This window comes from Carlito syrichta, unplaced genomic scaffold (genome assembly GCF_000164805.1).
Source record: "Carlito syrichta isolate Samal-C Ts95f unplaced genomic scaffold, Tarsius_syrichta-2.0.1 Scaffold10796, whole genome shotgun sequence".
In the NCBI taxonomy this organism is placed as follows: domain Eukaryota; kingdom Metazoa; phylum Chordata; class Mammalia; order Primates; family Tarsiidae; genus Carlito; species Carlito syrichta.
Window position 1 is genome coordinate 54,171 of NW_006954892.1, and position 23,359 is coordinate 77,529.

Genomic DNA, 23,359 nt, shown 5'->3' on the forward strand with positions numbered 1-23,359 from the left:
CTTCATTAATCCTTTGCTTTATTTATTCAGTAGTACTTATTGAGTTCCAATATGTGCCAAATTGAACTGAGTTTATAATTTTAAGTTGTGTAAAATATCTTTTTGAAGGCAAGTCTATATTTTAATCTTTTTTGTGAGAATTTAACCTGGCCAGATAAAGCAAAGGGACAGTTTTGTAAGAACTGATGTTCAGAATAAGATGAAAACAGTTTTATCAACTAAAAAGCTTGTGTTGTGGCTCTTTTTGCTTGAGCACATACGTTCAGGGGAATGGGATCAATGAAGCCCGGTTAAGAAGATTCCTGGAGTCAACAAAATGCATAAACTTCTTCATCCCACTGCTATGTTAAGAGAAAATAGCCATCTTGTCAGCCATAGAAATGTTTGCTTTTAGGATTTTTCTCTTAGAAAACACATCTATAAGCAATAATCATCTCTAGCCTCGGCGGCTTGTTAGAAATGCTCCATCTAGGCCCATCTCAGGCCTACTTATCAACCTCTGTATTTTATTGAGATTCTTGGGTGATTCATGTGTGCACAAGTTTGAGAAGCAATTCTCTAAATCCCTGTACTGTATGGCTCCGATCTGATGTGATCAATATATGAGTCCTTATGAAAGTATACAAATAATTAGTGTGTGTGTTGTATATATATGTAATAGGAGAGCCATTATGAAAAGCTAGTCAAGGGCATAAAAATAAAATATGTTAGATTATTCTCTAAAACAAAACGGTTCTCCGACCTCCCTGAAGATAAAAATCACCTGGGTGCTTGTTAACAATACAGCTCATTCCCTAATCACTGACTCCCTGAATCAGAATCTTCAGAGAAAGAACCTAGGAGGCTGTATTTTCTTCAACAAAGGGCCCTAAGCAGTTCCTATTGTTAGAGAAGTTTAGAGACATGGCTTTGAGTTAAACATCATAATCGATAAATAACGAAGACACAAAATCATTGCACCTGAAAAGTTGCATCTTGATTGAAAGTGCTGGATTATCATGTCTAAAGAAATAAGGGTCTTTTAAAAGGGTTTGGTTGGCCAGAGAAGCATTGAAAAAAAGCATCTGAAGGACAGAGCATGGCTGAGCTGAAGGCCCACTCAGCTCCCACGAGGGAAGAAAGTTTCTGGATTCAAGGATGTATCTTTTGAAGGTGTGTCCTACTATGAAGATAGATGCTCCAGGCTCGAGAAGCCTGATGACATTAAACATTGGAATCATATAATTAACTCAGTTTGCCCTGAGTCTCTGCTCAGCAAGCAAGCTTCTGATTAAAGCTCGACTTCCTATGTTGCATGCTTGCAGGGAGAGAAAATTTGTTGGCTGAGGGACAGGAGTTTTCAGTGAAAGTTCTCATTGTAAATCAATAATATAACACTCAGACTTTAGCCATCAGTGTTCTGAACTTTAATGTGAGTGCATCCCGGAGAGACATCCCTCTTTGCTGTTAAGTTATGATTCTGAGGTTGCAGAGCTGAGCTCTAGTGAAAGGTTTGCTGTTCTGTTGCTGGATAGACCTGCCATAGCTTCATTTCCTTTAAAACTCGTTTTCATTTGCCTTTCTGATTTCTATGCCTGGGCCTCATAATCCAGGCTGGGGAGGTAGAGGAGGAGAAAGGGGGAGCGAAGAGGAAGTTAGGGGATTGGAAAAGTTCCGAAAAGAATGTGGACAGAAAGACCAAAGTACCATTCAGTTTATATCAAACAAAATAGGAATATACATCAAGATAGTAACTCTGAATGTTTTAATAATGGATTTGTTAATTTTATTTCATCTTTCCTCCCTTGGCCCCTTGTCGTAGATTAACAGTTTCACCTGGAAAACTAGGGAATGAATTCAAGATCACAGAGTTCTCTTGAAATGTAAAGACAATACATTTTCTGTCTTAAGATTTGTTGTTCATTTTTTTTTTTTTTTGAGTTGGAGTCTCACTCTGTCGCCCAGACTGGAGTGCAGTGGCCGCTCCCGGCCACCGCAGCCTCGACCTGCTGGGCTCCAGCCATCTTTCCGCCTCAGCCTTCCGAGTAGCCGGAATTACAGGCATGTGCTACCGCGCCCGGCTGATTTTTTGATTTATTGTAGAGATGAGATCTCGCTGCCCAGGCGGGTCACGTGTTGTTCATTTTTAGAAGGGTGATCAGATGTAAAGAAAGCTTACTTGCTTTTTATCCTTAGGATTTAAGGGCAAAAGAAAGGAGAGAAAGAAGGTAAGAGGAGGGAGGGGTAAGCACAGTGTTAATTTTCTACCTTTGGGCTTTAACCTGGAAGCATGTGTGCCCATTTATTTCGCTTACTCATGAAATGAACTTAATGTGGAAGACAAACTGCTGTAGACCTCTCTGGGACATGCTGTACCAAACCAAACTAGACTGCACAAGATGGTATGGATGACATCGGGTTCCAGCGTAGCCACTTTCAGTTGAGTGTAGCATGGTCACTCGAGAGTAGTGTTCTGTCTGGGACTTCACTGGTAGCCTAGGTGACCTCTGAACTAAGTATGAGCTGCTGTGCCCATGGGAGAAATGAAAGATGTAACAAACACCTAAGGGTGAAAGTGGATTAACCCAGAAGTCTACCAGACTCTGACTAAACCAAAAAAGAGACCAGATCACAAGTTATGTCAGCCCAGGCTTCAGTCACTAATTTTAACAAGGAAAATAGTACCCAGGGAACAGGGGACATCGCCCACCCCAAAGACTGTTGGAGGCACAAGATGCTACCCTTGGCAAACTTGACTGTTTTCTGCCCCCACTGGAGTATGCAATATCTTCCTCTTTGAATATAACGGGTGATTTCTCTTCAACTACCACCAATTGCTCTGCTCTCTTTCCCGTCCTCCCTGGGAAAAAATAACTCCATATTTCATATCTACTTTCTCTCCTATTTTTTATTCCGCTCATTCCTGAGGCTTTCTTTCTATCATTCCACAGAAACTTTTCTTGTCAAGGTCACCCATGAATATGTCAAATCCAACTGTCAATTTTCAGTTTTTATTTTAATCCAACTAGCAGCTGCCTGGACAAGGTCGGCCACTCTCTCCTTTTTAGAAACAATTTCTTTTCTTGGCTTGCATGTTACACATTATTTCTGGATGTTCCTTCTCTACCTCCAAAATATTGTAATGCCCCAGGATGCTCTCGTGAGATTGTTTCACTGATCTATCCACACTCATCTCCCTGCATCATTTCATCCAGATCTGTGGCTTGGATTTCTGTATGTCAATGCCCTCCACATCTTTTTTTCCTTCTAACAGGAACTTCTTCCTACCCTCCAGACATATCGATCTACACTTTACTCAACATTCCTTCTAGAATGTCTAATAGACATCTCAAACATAATACACCTTAAGCCCAGCTCTTGATTTTCTCCTTAAACTGCCTTTGCCCCTCTAGTTTTCTCAATTCTCCAGTAAGTGACAATTCCACTTATCCAGCTGTTCAAGCTAAAATCTTTGGATTCAATCTTGACTCCTTTTTTCTTACACATTCCTCACTAATCTGGCGGTAAGTTTTTATCAGCTTTTCCTTCAAAATATATCCAGAATTGGACCATTTTAAAAATCATCTCCATAGTTACTATCACCCTAGTCTGCCTCTCCACCTTCCTAGATTATCCTGACTTCTACTTTGGCTCTCTATGATCTGTCTTCCATAGCTGCCGGAGTGGTCCTTTGCTGGATTCTGTGGTTTAAAAAAACAGCAGCAGGACTTGGTCTGTTAGTTAACTTTTGGCTCTTCTTGATTCTGCTTGACTTTATTAAGTATGAAAGCTCTTTTTATGTTATAGACAAGATGGCAACTGGGATCCCTAGACTCATCTTTATCCAGTTTAGCCAATACTATGAGAAGGAAATATCTCTCCCCTCATCTATATATTAACACACGAGTGGTTGATTAATTTTGCTGGATCCATGTGTCAAGCTCTAATCAAAGTGGTGAAGAGAATTAAGGCATCCTGGCCATCAAGAGTCATTTGCCCACCCTAATTGCTGTTGATTTAGACAACTTGAAATTGAAACAAGAAGACTACAGAAATCAGAAAAAAAGATGCTGAAAAAGAAACTAGGGAAGAGAAACGAATATGGTGGTTTATGACTATAATTTCATACATTGTAATTATTGCTTTAAGTCAGTTATTTAATCCCATTGATCCTTGTTCCTCATCTGGGGCAATAATACTTCACAGGGTTGCTGTGAGGTTGAAATAATTTCATATGTATAAAGTTTCTTTGTAAAAAAGTGAAATATTATATTTTCTTATATAATTGTTAGCTATTACTAAATCTAGATTAGTTTATCAGTGGCTGATAAAATATGGACAGATATAGAGGATGACCTGTGATTCATAATAGCAAAGATGTGGACAAAAGTTGATCAAAAAGACTTTTACCGCTTCTCTGCAACATAGTTTGAGAAGTGCTAGCCAGAGCAATTAGGCAAGTAAAAAAGGCACGCAATTTGGAAAAGAAGTGAAATTATGTCTGCTTTCAGATAACATGATATTATATGTAGAAAACCCTAAAAAGTTCACAACAACAAAAATCTTGTTAGAAATAGTAAGTGAATTCAGCAAAGAACCCGAATGCAAAGTAAACACAAAAATTGATTATACTAAAATGTACTAGCAATGAGCATTCTAGAAAGAAAATTAAGAAAACAGTTCTATTTACAACAGCATCTGCTATGGTCTAAACATTTGTGTCCCCCCCCCCCAAATTCATATGTTGAAACTTAATTTCTAGTGCAGTGGTGTTGGGAAATGGGGCAGTGGAAAGTGATTCGGTCATGAGGATAAAGCCCTCGTAAATGGGATTAGTGTCCTTATAAAAGAGGCCTAAGAGTTTATTTGTCCTTTCCACCATGTGAAGACACAGCAAGAAACATTATTTATGAAACCTGGGCTGTCACCAGACACTTACTGAATCTGCCGACACCTTGTCTTGGATTTCCCAGCCTTTAGACTGTAAACAATACATTTCTATTGTTTATAAGTTAACTTGTTTAAGATCTTTTGCTATAGCAGCCCAAATGGACTAAGACAGCATGGAAATTAATAAAACACTTAGAATGAATTTAACCAAGGAGGTGAAAAGCATACACTAAAAAGTATAAAACAGTGCTGAAAATATTAAAGACGTGAATTCTTGGAAGCATCTTCTTTCACGTAAGACTTAATATTGTTTAGATGTCAATACTACCCAAATCAACTTATAGATTTTTGTTCAATCCTTATCAAAATCCCAAAGACTTTTTTTTTTTTCAGAAATAGAAAAATCCTAAAGTTTATATGCAATCTTAAGGAACCCTGAATAGTCAAAACAATCTTGGGGAAAGAAAAAAAAAAGCTGGAGGACTCATACCTCCTGATTTGAACTTCCTTCAAAACTATAGTAATCAAAGTGTAGTACTGGGCATAGAGGCAGATATATAGATCAATGGAGGAGAATAGAAAGTCCAGAAATAAGGCTTTGCATGTATGGCCAACTGATTTTTGACATGGGTGCTAAGATCATTCAATGGGAAAAAGACAGTATCTTCAACAAATGGTGCTTGGAAAATTAGATAGACATCTGCAAAAAAATAAGGCTGGACCTTTACCTAAAACCATAAACAAAATTAATTCAAAATGCATCAAAGACCTAAATGTCAGTTCTAAATCTACAAAGCTCTCAGGAAAAACAAGAGTAAAAAGTTTCATGACATTGTATTTGGCCATGATTTCTTGGATATGACAACAAAGGCACAGAAAACAAAAGAAAAAAATAGACACATTTGAACTTCATGAAAACTAAACAAAAAATAAGTTGTGCATCAAAATGCTCTATCGACAAAGTAACAAATCAACTCCTCAAATGGAAAAAATTTGGAAATAAAATATTTGATAAGATATTAATATCTAGACTATATATAGAAATCCTACAACTCAAAAACAAACAAAAAACACGGTTCAAAAAATAGTTAAAGGACTTGAATAGACATTTCTTCACCAAGAATATACAGTTGGTCAATAAGCACATTAAAAGATGCTCAACATCACTAATCATTAGGGAAATGCAAATCAAAATTACAAAGAGATACCACCTCACACTCATTAGGATGATTATTCTCGAAACAAAACACAGTGGTGGCAAAGATGTGGAGTAATTGGAGCCCTTTTGCCCTGCCAGCGGTAATGTAACATGGTACAGCTGCTGTAAAAAACAGTATTGGGATTTCTAAAAAAAATCAAAAATAAAATTATCTAGTAATTCCACTTTTGGACATATACCACACATAATTGACAGCAGGGTCTTAAAGAGATATTTGCACATCTGTGTTCATAGCAGATTATTTGCAATGGCCTAGAGATCGAAGCAACCCAGGCATCTGTTACCAACGAATGGATAAGCAAAATGTGATATTTGTGGAAAACAAAATACTATTTAGCTTTTACAAAGAAGGAAAATCTGACATATGCAACACATTGGATGAAACTTGAGGATACTGTGCTAAATTCAATAAGCCAGTTGTAAAAAGACAAATACTGTGTGACTCAGAGTAGTCAATATCATAAAGATAGAAAGTAGAATGATGGTAGCCGGGGGTGGAGGGAGGGAGGAATGGACTATTATTTAATGAGTGTAGAGTTTCAGTTTTATAAGATGAAAAGTATTTTGAAGATGAGTGATAGTGATGCTTACACAACATCATAAATATATTCAATGACACTAAAGTATACACTTAAAAATAATTAAGACGATAAATTGTATGTTATGTGCCACAATAAAAAAAATTGCCACAAACACTCAACCAATGGGTTAATGCTTTAAACATACTTAAGCAAATAATGACTAGAGTTACATACTTTAGGAAGGATTATTTGGGGGGAAAATGTTATCAAAAAAGAAAATGAAAGTTAACACTGTATAGACAGTTAGATTTGAGTCCTGATTCTACTTATGAACGTTAGCTGTCTATTACTGTCTAACACTATTGCCACAGATGTAATGGTTTAACACAACACACATTTATTATTTACAGTTTCTGTGGGCCAGGAGTCTGGGCACACTTATCTGAGTTCTCCGCAAGGCTGCAATCATGTGCAATTCTCATCTGTGCGCTAGCCTGGGGAAGAATCTCTTGCCAAGCTCTTGCCAAGTGATTGTTGGCAGCATTCCGTTTTCTGTAGGTTGTAGGACTTCAGGTCCCAGTCTCTTGCTGCTGTCAGTTTGAGGCTACCTTCAGTTCCTTGCCAGTCATTGGTCAGAGGCTACCTGCAATTTCTTGCCAAAGGGAACTCTCCAACATGGCCTCTCACTTCATTCACACCAGCAAGGGAGGGAGACTCTTATGAAGACAGATGTTGCAGTCTTGTGTAACATATTACTTTTGCTTTATTCTGTTGGTCAGGTCCTGCCCACACTTAAGGAGAGTCTCAGGTCCTGCCCACACTTAAGGAGAGATAATTGATCACTGAAGAATATACATGCCAGGAAGTAGGGATAATTATAATTGGGGCCATCTTAGAGTGTTCACTACACTATAAATGCCTTTTTTCCTTCCTTAGTCATATTTGCAAAATAATTATTGAAAGAAATAGTTTTCTTAATTCTGGACTCAATAAATGATATGCTTTATACTTATAAGTCATGTTACAGATTCTCTATTCATGGAGGGATCTTGAAATTTTAGATAGGTCACACTTGTCAGGAAAGGTTGTAAGCTCTCTAATAAAGATAAATTATTTAATAAGATAATTTATACTCTAATTTCATTATCAAGGAACAATTTGGGGAAGACTTTTATAATAAATACCTTTGAAGCTCTACCTAGGAAGAGATCAAATAAATTCTCTCCTCTTTTTTTTATAACTTACATACCTTAGTAGTATTCATTTATTCTGTTCTATAGACAAATAGATATTTAATGCATAACACTAGTCTTTATGTCAATGTCTCTCCAGTCATTTTATTGCCAGAAAATTGTTTTTCAGCATGTTCCTCAGGAAAAGTCTTTGAAATAATATTTTCTGAATTCTCATATTTCAAAATAATCTGCTTGAAGCCCAATAATTCGATGTCAGTTTGATTATACATAGCTTTGGTTTACATATTTTTTTTCTTGGTATAAACAATTGCTGTCAAATAATTTGGCAACTTAATTTTCTTGCTCTAAGAAGGTTCTTGGTTCTTTTGTTTGACTATCCAGGGAACATTTTTCTTTTTATTCTCATAAATTTATAAAATATATATCTCCATAAAGTCTGTTCTGAGTCATTTCCACCAAGATATACAATATATTCTTTCAGGATGTAGCTTTGAGGTTTATTTTTAAGGTAAGTTTGTCTGAATTATAGTTTTAGCATTTTCCCTTTTCCATAGATTAGTTTTTTAAGGAACTTCTATTATACACATGTTTAATGTTCTTTATATACTTAAAAAACTATTAGTTTCTCTCAAATCCCATCAGATAAAATTGTAAAGCAGATAACTGTAAAAAGAAAATTTCCTAGCTTAGTGCTTGTGCATCTGACCAAATAATCTGACGTAAATTTGGGGGGATTTTTTCTTGAGTTATATCTGAGGTTTGCTTTTGGAAGAACTTTTTGTTCTTAAACTGAAATACGCACTGGTTGGGGCATCTTGCCTACAATGTGTTAGTTCATAGTATTTAATTAATGGACATCTTCATTTAGTGACTAACTTTAACATAAAATAGTATTAAATATTTTGGGGGGCCAGTTATTGGAACTTTTATCTTTAAGAAGGAATTTGGTTTGCAACTCTACTAGGTTGCCAAGAGCAGCCGTTTACGTGAGGGACTTTCCTCTTCCACTAGAAACTTTTAATAGACCCCTTGCAATAAGAGCTAAAAATATATTTCGAAGTGTTGAAAGAACCATTTTGGACATAACTTTTTTAAGGCATAGACCATTTTGTAGTGCTGACTGAAGTTTTAGTTCCCATTTGTATGGAATAATAAAACATAAAAAATGAAGGAGATATAGAAACAGATATGAAATGAGAAAAAATATACATCAAAGCAAACTCTTGAATTAAAATACATGGAAATGATCAGTCAACCTTTGTATGTCGAGCAACATGGTTGAGCTTCTTTGTGAGGCATTTTAGTTGAGGGGGTGAGTAGGATGAAAAACCAGGGTCCTTCCTGAGGGAAAGAGGATAGTCAGGGACAGAAGCTTCACATACTGGAGATACCCGTATTCAGGTATCAGTCAAAGGAGCAGTTTTCATGACCAACAGGGCCAGTGAGTCTCTTCCCAAGTCAGCACAGACATAAATACAGCTCACCACTAAATTATTAGTGAATTTTATAATTTTATGCATCTAAGTTAACATATTCAACTCTTGTTTTTGCTTTTGTTTTTTTGTCTATATCAGAGTACAGTCTGTGGAGTTAAATTAACTCTTTGACTATATGATTCTGGGCAAGTAATTAGTTTTTTCCAAACGTTAGTGTCCACATCAATAAAAGGGGACTGATAAGTTGAAAGTTTGTTGTGATAATTAAATAAGAATATAATTAATATGGCAAACTTGACCCAGTGTCTCATACATAATAAATTATCAGTAAGTGGTAGCTGCTACTTGAACTACAACTATGTGTTACCTACTTTTTCCACTTGTACAATGGGAGTGATTAAGCATAACTCTTAGTGAAAGTATTTCTTTAAATAGCATCTTTATTTGTTAATATCCTTGGGCAAATGCCATAATAGGCAATACTTTTAGTTTATACTGTTAAATAAAATTATCTCCAATGCTTAGCATTTTAATAGAATGCACTTTATGCAGGATCAACATTTTAACTTCAAATTTTGGTCATCAGCACATTATCCTCCAGAAATTAGGTTGAAACTTTGATAGTCTTCTAGAAATGAGGCAAACATAATTACAAAAAGTTAAAGCAAAAATTGTAAGAATATTTCTAAATTGAAATAGACCTTCAAAGAGTCATTGAGCAACAGCATGTTGACATTTTTCTGCATAAGGGAGATATAATCATGAAGAAAAAAATCGGTCACCACTCTAAAGGAAGTGAGAGTGTAGTGAAAGAGACACGCACAGAGATGATTTATAATGCAGCATGGAACTCCTTCTGCAGAGGCATGCACAAAAATGCTTTTGTAACAAACGGGAGAACAATAAACTCTGCCCAAGTTTCCTGGGAAGGTTACCTTAAAGAGAAGACACTCGAGAAGGGTGATAACAATGAAAAGGAGATTCTAGATGACAGCTGAGTGGGGAGAGAGAAGAGATCTTTCCAGAGGAGAGAGTAGTGTGAACAAAGTTGCACGAAATTGAGAAGGATCTGAATAATTAGTATAGCAAGAAATGTACTGCATTTACAGCTCAGACTACTTGAGAGGAGAGGTGGAAGTGTTGGGGCCAGATTATACAACACTTTAATGATCAGTTAAGGAGTTTGCAGTTTACAAATTATGGAGAACTAGTCTGGATTTATAAACAAGGATGTGACGGGATTAACTTTGTAACAGATGTTGCCAATGGAAATAATATTTTTTCTCTTTTAGCTTGCTGTCCTCTTAAATTGAGAAGCTTAGGTCAATGAAGCAAGCAGGCTCCCAGCGTCAAGTGGAAGTAAGAGGATGCAAATCTGGTCCATCACCTCCATTCTCACCTAGGCCAGCATTTGCTACCTGTCTAGGAGTGGATCAGTAAGGAAGAGAGCATATTTGGGGAAGGTTGTAATACGTAGCATTTTTTCATTCTTGTGATTTTTTTTTAACTCAATGTTTTAATATTACGAAAATCGAGTTTTACATTTGAAGTAAAAATTGTCACAATCCTCAGAGGTAATTCAGGTAACTGACATTTTAAAAAAAGCAGATTCTGTAGGTGTTATCTGGAGTGAAGGTGGTCTTCCAAGAACTGGGAATTCTCAGAAAACTTTCTCTACTGCTGAGAAGCCCAAGGGGTGTGGGTTCAATTATTTCTTTTTATGTATGTGCCTGATTTATATGCATTGAACTCTTATATAGTAGCCTAACAGACAAAAGACAAAGAAAAAAATAAATGTGCATAAATATACAAAAACATAGCATTAGAATTTAAATTCCAAAGAAAAGTGCTCAAATCCCCTCACTGCAGTAGATTCACTATAATATCTGTAATATGGAATCATCTTTCCTTTTTCTTCTCTCTGAATAAACTACCTCATGGGAAACTTCACTGTATTTCAGAAATTTAAACAGAATCAGGACGCTTGGTTTCCATATCAACCACGCCAACTTCTCTTTTGTTTCTCATTTATTTATTTATCTAACCAACAAATATTCAGAGTGCCACAAATATTTATTGTGTACATAGGCGCTGGTGGGAGAACCAGGAAGATCAAAATAGATCTCTGTCCTCATAGAGTGTCAAGTCTAGTAGGAAGAGAAATACCAAACACTCAAACGAAGATGCTGTTACCATAGACTAGAAGCCAGCTGGGGCTTCCAGAGAGGTAGATGAGATTGGCTGGAGCACCAATCAATGTTCTATAATCAGAAGATCTTTCAGCACATGTCCTGGCACCTCCCTGGTTTACGGTCTTTAGGTTTCTTATTCTAGGATAAAGCAGTCACTCTGCTGAACCTCTTTCAAAAAATGCATTAACATATCCCTTCCCTAGTCTCCACGAGACACTCGTCCACACAAGGCACTGATACATGTGTCGGACTTTACTGAAGATTCAGGGGTAGCAGGGAGAGTCTACAGCATGGCTGCACAGAAAATGAATATGAAAAGTGTTTGGATAGTCATCATTTTACAAGTCCATTCAACCTCTCCACTTTCTCACTGGACTTTCATCTCTCTTTTTTTTTTTGAGTCGGAGTCTCACTCTGTCCCCCAGATTGGAGTACACTGGCCGCTCCTGGCCACTGCAGCCTCGACCTGCTGGGCTCCGGCGATCCTTCGGCCCAGCCTTCCAAGTAGTCGGAAGTACAGGTGTGTGCTACCATGCCCAGTTAATTTTTTTGATTTATTGTAGAGATGAGGTCTCGCCAAGTTGCCCAGGCGTGTCTCGAACCCGTGGGCTCAGGCAATTCACTCACCTCGGCCTCCCAAAGCGTGGGATTACAGGCTGAGCCACCGAGTCTGGCCCATCTCTTTTCAATACTCAGCCTTCTGCCATCTCACCGGTTCCTCCTTCTTCCACATTCTTCTCTTCTTTGCTCCCCTTTCTACCATTGCACAGAAGCAAGCAACCAGCCAATCACAACAAAGACAATGAACAACAAACAAACTTATTTTATTCTTTCATGGAGCCTCGTTGTCTAGTTTTGTCACCTCGGAGTCCTGAAGACACTCACGTTCTCAGAATTATACCTTCTACCCCCAAAGACTTATCAATATATTGCACTTAACAAAGACGTTTTCTAACCTGAGAGGAATTGTCTTGCTGTCTGTTAATATATATACCATATTACTAGTCTGGCTATGTTACAAGTGATGATACATGCTCTGACAGAAAAGTAGGAGATATGACAACATACAGTATTAGGACAGCAGACTGGATTTAAAATGAGAAAGCAGGACAGTGGAGCTTCTCTGAGAAAGAAGAGCATTTCTGAAGACTATTAGCTAGCACAAAGTATCGAAGAAAAATGGAACGTTTCCAGTAGGGGAACGGCACGTGCAAAGGTCTGGACATGGGAAGGAGTGTGGGGCACCAGAAAACAGAAGAGAGGTCAGCATGGCTAGATCCTGAAGAGCAAGGGAAGAACCATGAGGATGTGGATGAAGAAGCCAGAAGCCAGATCAGATGGAATCTTGCAGGTCACACGACTCCTATTTTTAGGTTCCTGGCTCTTCCCCAACAAATGAAATGACAGCATAGATGATTTTTTTCTAAACACTGAGTTTATTGACTTTTGGAACAAAAACAGTCATGCCAAAGCTGGTAAACTTGTATAGACACACACACACACACACACACACACGCACACACACACACACACACACACACACACATCATATAAAGCACCTTTCCCGAGGGTCACATCATTTGGCATTATTAAGACATTATTAAGAAATCCATCCAGCCACACATACGATTCTGGGTCGGCCAGGTAATCAACTGAAAATTATCTTCATATTCCTTTTCCCTCCACAGGAATGTTTCCTGAGGAGAAACCCCAAACATGAGGGTTTCTGTAGGAGTTTTTTTTGTTTGTTTTTTTTAATGTTGCCTGCCAGCAGCACATTCATTATTTTTTCAAGATTTGTATCTGCCCAGTGGACATACCCATTTCTCCCCACTGAGAGCAAGTAGCGTCATCCCGTGCCTTACTATTGGGAAGGCATGGCAGGAATGAATCAAAGTTGGGTTTACCACCAGGGTAAACTGCCCTGTCTATTGCATTCTTGTGGAAAGGCACTTTGTGGGTTCAGCATGTCCCCCATGTATTCACAGGTACAGGAAATGACATCCACATGCATTGCAGACATCGTGCCCATTGCTTTGCAAATGTTACTCTAGCCCTTAGCACTTTCCAAGTCACAGTAGACTCACGTATTCACGGTTGTGCCCATTCTGTTCTTTTCTGAAAATAAATGATTTTGTTTGCTCTCACAGCCCTCCCTATCATGAACCACCTTCCTTTTCTTCTCCGCTTTTACGTTTCAACTATTAATATCCATGCCTTTTAAGCTATCTTTTTATTGAAAGTAATAAATTAAAACATTCATCTTGAGGTGGTTTCACCTTTACATAAGAGTCACTAACGTACACATTAGCATACTCACAGCGTGGAGTGTACGGGAATTCATTTCAGTACCAACAACATTCACTGACCTTAGGAAGAAAACTTCCCATTGCTAATGACCCGTTAGTCTTACACAATTGTAACTTTCCATACAGCATAACACTTTAAAAGGAAGATATTTTGCAGAAGTAGTATCTTCTATGGCTACTCCTCATAATGAAACTTTTGGTCATGGGCTGAGATTGAGTTTGCTGGAAGTGTTAGGACTCCATCTGGTCATCCTGTGAGTCAACGCTTATTGTGGAACCTTGGCTACTGGTATCTGCAGTTTCATAGGATTTTTGATCTTTGGCAAAGTTGATGAAGACCTGATTTTTCAGGGAAAATGAAGTCATTAGTGCCCAATAAACCAAAGGAAGAAATACGGTTAATCCACACACACATACACACACACTCTTATTTGGAAGAGTAAATGTGAAAGCTAGATTTTATAGGGGCACATCTGCATATTTATACACATTAGCACTAGGAGTCCTGTTAGATATTCAAATTTAATTGGGGTTTGAAAATAGCACCTATATCTATGACCATATTTATTATTATGATTATAATTGATCATCTAAAAGTAAAACTGTAGGGAAATATCAGGAGAGTCACATGTCAGCAGTCATATGATCAAGATCGGTACCTCTAACAGGTATAAACAAGGCCCAGTCCCATGCCCTTATCAATTGTTTGTGTAGAACTGTTGAGGGAAATTTCACTACGTTTCAAGAATTAATGCACTAAAATAAAATTTGTATAAAAAGTCCACATGAACGCTATGCTCAGTAAGCCAACTATTTAACAGGTGGACCTCTTGCTTTGTTTAAAATCTTTAAATCTATTAGTCATAGATTCCACTAAAAACTATTTATTGAGAGTCTATCTTTTGCCAGGCACGGTGCTGGTAGTTGGTCATAAGTCAAAGGCTAAATCTTCTGTGTTGGCAAAGCCATGCTTGTCTAAAGCCTCCATTAAAATGCCTAAAACCCCATTTAAAAAGTTGTCCATAAAATGCAGCACCGTACATTGACCCAGAGGCCCCTAGGGCCTTACTTTCAGAACCATTCCAATGACAGATGCAATCAGACATTCTATATATCATGTTGGTTGAGCTGTACAAAATTCAGACAGAGCAGAGATGATAAAGGCTAGCCTATGAAGCCTCTAGTTATTGAATGCAAATGTAATTAAGACAGACGATGTAAGTAAAAGGGAGTGATTGTGCATTTGCCACTTTAATTGCCTGAATTTAGCAGATCTAAGGGTCTGACAGCAAATTTTCTCCAGTTACCCCCATCTCCTGATCCAGGAAGCTAATCAATAGAAATGTTCTTTAAGAAACCCACCATGGAGGAAGGGCCAAAGGTGTTAACTGCTGTTGATATATAGGTGAAATCTGTCTTTTGTTGCTTTAGAGACACATAAAACGTTATGGAAATTGATGTCATATAGAATGGAAACATCTTTCCTCCATTAAAAATAGTTTGTGACTTTCATATCTTTTCTTTAAAAAAAACCCCCAAATGAAGTTAGAAATTAATTAGGCTCTTTGCTAAGTTTTTCAGGTGCAAGATTTGATGTTAATTTAATTGAAAGCAAATTGAATGTGATCAAAAAGAAATAGCCCGAATGCATAATAATACGCAACATTGTGCACATGAATCATGTTGTATGTCTCACCTCTTCCAGAGTGGTCTGACTCACTAAGAAATTTGTAATATTTAATGCAGTCTTGTTGGTTTCCAGCAGATCAAAAATGTTTGCTACCCCTCCTGCTGTGACTGGTACATGATACTCTAGCATGCTAAGGTGTTGGTCCTGTGGGAACCAAAGGAAAAAAATTATTTTGCAGTGTCAAGTAATACTGACATGACTAGACATAACTTTACCAAGAGCTAAGGAAAATACTGAAATTCATTCTACTGAAAATGATGCTGCAGTGTAGATAATGGATATGTTTTGAAATGAATAACTTGCAAAGAAGAGACGAAAAGTTTTGTAAGTGTCATAGAGAAAAAAAATGAAAAATTAATGAACATTCCAAAGCATTCTACATTCATGTGAACGTATAAAGTCATTGTCATCTTGCCTGGAAAGAAAGAGGGTGGAATGTTATTTCACATGTCAGATTATGCTCAGTGCACATAAGCTTTCTCAGCAATCAATTTTATAAATTTCATGTTATGTTAGCATTGTTCTAAAAGGCTAAAACATAGCTGTTCAATTTATATCAGCTAAAGATATTAGACTTCAAAAGTATCGTCTAGGAGAAACTTCATTCAAATGACATTGCATGCATCTCAACTCACCCTTAAATTCTCTTCATTTTCTTCATTTTAGTCAATCGTATCACCATCTACTTAGTAATCTGTTCTTAGTGACTTTGAGTATCTTTAACAACTTGCTTTTCTGGATATCGAATCAATTACCACAGCTCATGTTTTTTTATTGGTATGAGTTACTTGTTTTAAAATTTTTTATTGTTTATTTTAAAGATGTGGGGTACCATACAGGGTTAGGTATACAAATGCTCATTATGCAGGTACCCTTGTTGATGAGGTGTGCCCCCACCCCAGCAGATTCCCACTGCTGCCAACCCTACCTCTCCACACCCTCGTAGCAGTTTCCCACTACTGCCAATCCTTTTCTTTTTTTTTTTTTTTTTTTTGAGTTGGAGTCTCACTCTCTCACCCAGACTGGAGTGCAGTGGCCGCTCCCGGCCACCGCAGCCTCCACCTGCTGGGCTCTGGCAATCCTTTTGCCTCAGCCTTCCAAGTAGCTGGAACTATAGGTGAGCGCTACCACGCCCGGCTGATTTTTGATTTGTTGTAGAGATGAGGTCTCGCCAAGTTGCCCAGGTGGGTCTCGAACCCACGGGCTCAAGCAATTCACTCACCTCAGCCTCCCAACGTGCGGATTACAGGCTGAGCCACCTTTTCTTATAGTATTATGATAATTATTCAATGTTTGCTTATGAGTGAGAACATGTGATACTCAATTCTTTGTTTCTGTGTTATTTATTTTTTTCTTTAAAATACCTTTCAAATTTAACCTTTCTTCTCCATTTACACCATCAGTGTTATTACCTTGATGCTCACCACCCCAGATCTGAATTACTGCAGCAGCCTCTTCAGAAGCCTGGAAACTATATACACTGATTTATTCTGGCACAAAACAGCTAGTATAATCTTTCCTAAACACTACTTTGAACAGTATGTTTTCTTATTCCAGAATCTATTCCTGCGACCTCTATGGATCAGACCAAGATGGTGTATTTCGAGCCTGGTATTCAAGACCCTTCTCATCCAGCCTCTCCCATCCATTTGTAGTTACATTAGATCTGTCACCACAATCTTGCCACCTTGCTTACTTTTGCTCTCACGTTGTTGTTCTGGTTATTTCCCATCCAGAGACCTAGAAACCACCACAGATTTGCAAAGAATGGTCTGCTTAGGGAGAAATCAAACTTTTATCATCATTACATTTGCTTGTGTAGCACTGGTCCCATGAGGACCAGGCCAAGGATAATGTAATTTCATCACTCAGGAATAAACACAGATTTCAACCCAGAAATTCACTAAAAGAAAAAGCATTACAACCAACATGGTTTGTGCAAGAAATATGTCCTTTAACTTTTACATTTGATTTAAATTTAGATGATAGAAAACAGCCTTTGATAAGAATCATGAAAGCTATTATTTCCTAGAGAAGTTAGCCAGAGCTTGGGGAGGCTGAAGCAAAGGTATTTTGTAAAGATAAAAGAATTCTTTTAAAAAATGCATTATTTTCTCTAAAATCACTTCACATCAACATTATGACTTATAGCTTATGAAGTGTCTTTGCCATTTTGTTCTCCTTATCATTTAGTCCTCACACTGGTTTTGTGAAGTAGATATTATTTCAATAGTCCTCCCTTATCTGTGGTTTTGCTTTCCAAGGATTCATTTACCTGTGACCAACGAAGGTCTGAAAACATGAAATGGAAAATTATAAAAACAAACAACTCATAAGTTTGAAGTGGCATGCCTTTCTAAATAGCATGATACAGTCTTGCACTGTCTCGTTCCACCCCATCTGGGATGTGAATCATCTTTTTGTCCAATGTATTCACGATGGATATGCTACTTGCTCGTTACTAGATAGGAAAAAACATAGTGTATACACGGTCTAGTACAATTCATGGTTTCCAGTATCCACTGGGGATTTTGGAACATATCCTCCAAAGATAAGGAGAGAGGGCTGTGTTTCTATTCACAAATGAGAAAAAGGAGGCTCAAAGACTTTAAACGTCTTGCTGGAAATGACATGGGTACAGTCAGACCTCAGCCCAAGTCTTGCACAATTTGTTTTCATCATCTCACATCTGATTTCCCTTTAAAAACAATTATTTGTTATCATCATCTTCTACCAATTGCCTTTACATCAAAGATGTTGTAATGATAACTTTTTCTATCAAGTACATTTATTTTAAGCATGTGCTATGTTAGATATATATGCAGATATCTGTGTGTGTCCCTCTCGTGGTTATGTACCTAATATGTAAGATGAAATCAACTGTGCAATAGTTCAACTAGTCTGGACTTGAGGACTTGATTTCCACTCAGTGCTGCTCAAACTTTTGTGGACTTATTTTTCAAATGAGGCAAACAAAGGAGACAATCTCCTCCAGCTGTGACGTTCTGGAACTCTATAGTTTGGTTTTTTTTCTAAGAAAAAAATGCACTTGATCGTACAATACCTGTCATCCCTCAGTTCCCTAACATGTATAGCTAGTAAACTAGCAAGATATACAATTTGAAAACTGATATATTATGATCATAAAGGCCTCTGTGAGGAATAAGTTAATAAATGTATGTGAAAGGACTATGGTAAGTTTAAATAGCTACAAATACATTGATACTTAATTTGAAGTTTCTATCTGTCCCTACTAAGTGTGATTTGGAGTATCTTATGCATCTTGAACTAGTAAATATGTTTAGATGAATAATAAACCGTGGTCAGCTTGGAAATGGCAAACATCACTGTGACATTTGATTATGACTACCAGAACCAGTCAAGATCAAAAGGAAAGTCACTTACTTTTAAGTATGTTTTTGGAAAGTGCAGCTGCATGAACTTCGTAAGGGTCTCCATGCTCACTCTGTTATTCTTCAAGTGAACTTTGACAGTAAATCCTCGTCCAAACCTAGAAAGTAAAGGTGTAAAATACAATATAAGTTACATTTTGCCGAAATAGCTCCCCTGGAATTCTAGATAATGAAACAGGACCCAAGCTGACCATTACAGCCCCTTTTCTTATATAAAGACTGTAATCTTGCCATAAAAGTTCAGGGCATATTGCAAACTTGAAATAGGGCACTGCCATGATTTTTTTATTTATTTCTACCTCTATACACAATCAGAACTTTTGGGCAAAAGCTGTGTTGAAAAGAAAACACATGGCCGGGCTCGGTGGCTCAGTCTGTAATCCCAGCACTTTGGGAGGCTGAGGTGAGTGGATCGCCTGAGCCCGCAGGTTCGAGACCTGCCCGGGCAACCTGGCGAGACCTCATCTCTACAATAAATCAAAAAATCAGCCGGGCGTGGTAGCGCGCGCCTGTAGTTCCAGCTACTTGGAAGGCTGAGGCAGAAGGATCGCCGGAGCCCAGCAGGTCGAGGCTGTGGTGGCCGGGAGCGACCATTGCACTCCAGTCTGGGTGACAGAGTGAGACTCCAACTCAAAAAAAAAAAAAAAAAGAAAATACACAATCTTGGTTTTCCTTGATATTTATGAATTGGCAAAGGATGTCAATTTCTAGTGTTAAATACTTTCTAATTTAAATTAAGCAAGGTCTTCAGAGGCAGGTCGTGGGAGATTTGGTGTCAACAGTAAAGACCAAAGTTATTGCGGTTTTAAAAACAAATTTTACATCAATCTGCTAGCTAATTGTTCTCACCAAGAATAGAGTTTGTAAACAAGTCACAACAGACCCTCCAAAAGCAACATAATGCCTTTATTATCCTTTTTATTTTGGTTAATATTATCCTGCAAGAGTGTCAACTTGTACATAAAAGTATAAAGTAACATCCTGAAGTTGAAAGACTGACATGGATATGTATAAATGCATATAGATTCTGGTGAATATAAACTATTAAAATTACTGTTAATTTGATAGTAATATGAGATTTATGCACACTTCCCCAATGTATTTTGATCAAAATATTTTGAATGTGGTGAAAATGTTAAATAGCTTGCTGAAAGCCTGTGCAAATGGCAAATGAGCATGCTAGCTAAAAGTCTATACCTTCATATATTTATCAAGGTCTAATTTGTCACTGGACAAATTCTTGAAACTTCTTTCTGTGAGTAATTTGGTTGTGGATCATTTATTTAGTTTAGGTCTTCTAGGCTTGGGGGTTTTCAACTAAAAATACATCAAGCTCTCAATAAAATGATTTCAATATAAGGTGAGTCAATGATTAGCTTCCAGTGATTTGTTTCTCCAATTCAAGCTGTACTATTCAAGCTGCTGAGATAATCCCTGGAACTGAGTTGAGTATCATTCAATTGATTACCCGGCACCATCTGCTAAATAATAGATTTGCTGTTCACCTGCTCTTTATATGCTGCAAAGATCCAATACACTGGAACCTTCCATTCACCATAATGGCCAGCCTGGTACAGAGAGCTTCACATTCTTCCATGCTAAGAGACAGGTATAATTACATTAGCATTCAGGGCATGGGAAATGGGGTTAAAAACCATGAGCATAAGCTTAACTGTTTCATTAATGAATCTTAGAAATACTATTTTAGTTCTTTAGCACTCTTTTAGTTTTTAATTCTCTTGAAGGAGAACAAAAAATCTTTTAAAATATAAATTAAATGTCTTCAGATAGGGCTTATTACTGTTTCTTCTAAAATTTGAGGCTATCTCCTTACTTGGAATGCCCTAACAAACGTAATTTTTCTTTCAAGCTCTTTCAAGCTGTGACTCAAGACCTACCCTTCTTCAGAAAGGCTTTCAAAATAATACCAAGCTTTTTGTGTGTGTGTGTGCCTTTCCTCCCCTATTCAGTTGGACTTTACTTGATTATAATTGATAATTTCATGGACTATTACAATGGAAGGTGATTTGAAGTATCTCCCTGTGTACTTCATACAAAAGTTAATGGAAGTCAAATAATTGGCTTCAATGTGCTGGGGTAGAGCTATGATATACACAAGCCTCTTGATAATAAACAAATACATTTTCTACTGTATGATCATTGTAATGCAAAGATAAACTTAATACAATTTATAATACAAGGTCAAACTTAGAAGAGAAACAGATACGACCCTTTAGCCTCTTAGCTGATTGGAAGGATCTGCGTCACAGAGAACAGGCATACAAATAGGTTCTGGAAGGACAAGTAAGATTAGAACTTGGAAAGATTTCGTAAACAGACCATTTCAAGGAGAAACCACAGCCAAAGAGATGGAAGGGGCAGCGTGCAAATGCAGACCTACAAAGTCATTTAAATTCACCAACAGGAGAAGATGTCGCTGGAGGGGGCAAGGGGATTGAGGGAGACTGGACGTTTAGATGAGGCCAGAGAATAAAAGCTTTTGCATATGAAGTCTAAGGATTCTGAACTTCATTTGCCAAGCAATCGGGAGCCATAGTTGAGTTGAGAGGGCCGTAAGTCATGAAACTGGATTTTTAAAAGACAACTTAGACCTTCACCCTGTCTAACCACAGGAGATGTATTCTCACCATGAAACCCGCCCGACTTGCTCCTACTATGGTAAACATAAATACTTTGACACAATTGTGGGCATTCGTTATCCCTGTATGCATCACACGGGAGTACCTTTTCCCAACTATCATGCTAAGATTGTGTGATTTGACCTTAAAGGTCCTTCACTCAGTTCACCTGTGAGACGTGAGGATGACAGAACATTTGTTCTGTACTTCTTCCGAAATGATCTTCCAGAGGTGCCGTTTCGACTTAGGATCCATCCCAGAGCTCGGTTCATCCTTAATAGAAAGTTACAAGAGAAATGTATCAAATTAATTAATTTTTGATGAGGTTCTTTACATGAATCACTGCATTTCACTTCCCGAAGACAGAAATCACTTTTCGAGGTCCTGTGACTAACTTGTTTTATACTTAATAGACTTCTTTCTGCTGCTGTCAAAGAACTCAAAATTAATCATTTAAAATTGTCAATCTGTTTTTAAAAAGTATCTCCGTGAAACTGACACCCTGTTACTTTACATCCATCTCATGTTTCTTCGGAAAGAATTTCTACTTCAATTACTGGCAAATCAGAGTTTTTACATTTAGTTCTACATTGCCACATATATACAGGAGGCTGCATCAACAAGATTACCCCCCTGCTCATGATAGCGGATTTGTGGCTATGGGTGATATGCTAAGTGAAGCAGAAAGAACACAATTTGATATTTCAGTTAATATGTTTGAGGTGTATTTCTAGTTTTATGTCATTAAGTGAAATTTAACACTCCCTGGGGAAATAAAAATACAATTTGCAGAAATTGCCAAGTCAAAAGAGATGCATTATTTTTCAAAGTAAATGATGTTTTGAAAAATTGTGGAGACGTAAAATTAGAAAATGTAGCACTAGATAATCTAAACAAGTAATAATCAATCCTGTCAGATTATTAAAAAAATAAATTATAGGTAAAAATTTAAAAATATATGTATTTGCAATGAAAAATATGTACATAGGATAAATAGGGGCTTATGTTTATAGTTGGAATGGAATGAGTTATGTGAATGCTTACAAAGTTGAGCTCATAGAAGTAGAGAGTAGAATCGTAGTTGCTTAAGACTAGAAAGGGTAATAGGGAGAGGAAAATGGAGAGAAGTTGGTTAATGGATGCAAAATTACAACTAGATAGAAGCAATATGTTCTGGTGTCCACAGCTCTGTAAGATGACTCTATTTAACAACAATTTGTTGTATGTTTTCAAATAGTTAGAAGAGAGGATTTTGAATGTTCTGAACACAAGTAAATAATACATGTCTGAGGTGATGAATATGCTAATTTCCCTGATTTGAGCATTACACATTGTATACGTGAATCAAAAATATTATATTATACCTCATAAATATGTACGGTTTTAATGTATGAATTAAGAATAATGATTTTTAAATTGTTTAAAGAAAGAAATAAATGAGTGTTAATTTGGGGAAACTTTTAGGATACACTGTAACTTCTCCTATGTTTGAAAAAGACGGCATATATAGTAAATACATATAGAAGGAAACATGATTTTTTTAATGTCTCATAGCCTGTATTTCAGTTTGGCTCATTTATACATAACTTTTACTTAACACTTTTAACATTTTAAAGTGATTTATATCTATTATCTCACAGGGGTGCCTAAGGATTGTTTTGTTCAATCAAGGGATTTTACACAAAAAGTCGCCTTTTTTGTAATGCCTCTCTTATTATTCCATTATAAGCAGCGATTGTCAGAGATATAATGCATTAGAAGCTTCTGGAAGCTTCTAGGAAGATGGACCGTGGCATCATTCTATCTGGCAGTTCAAATGATTGATCCACCATATGATTCATCCCTGGAATAGTGTGGTGACTTATAACTGGATTA

General features: G+C 37.2%; 1 protein-coding gene across 1 annotated transcript in view; it reads right to left on the reverse strand.

The window, feature by feature from the left end:
• Positions 1–13,654: 13,654 nt before the first annotated feature.
• ABCA12 (ATP binding cassette subfamily A member 12) overlaps positions 13,655–23,359 on the reverse strand; it is a 176,659-nt gene continuing 166,954 nt past the window's right edge. Inside the window, exons 49-53 of the mRNA XM_008053854.1 lie at positions 21,654–21,757; positions 20,351–20,443; positions 18,838–18,943; positions 15,439–15,576; positions 13,655–14,081 (exon numbers count right to left, since the gene is read on the reverse strand). Of these exons, the coding sequence (XP_008052045.1) occupies positions 13,974–14,081; positions 15,439–15,576; positions 18,838–18,943; positions 20,351–20,443; positions 21,654–21,757 (549 nt within the window). The 3' untranslated portion in view covers positions 13,655–13,973. The remainder of the gene's footprint in view (positions 14,082–15,438; positions 15,577–18,837; positions 18,944–20,350; positions 20,444–21,653; positions 21,758–23,359) is intronic.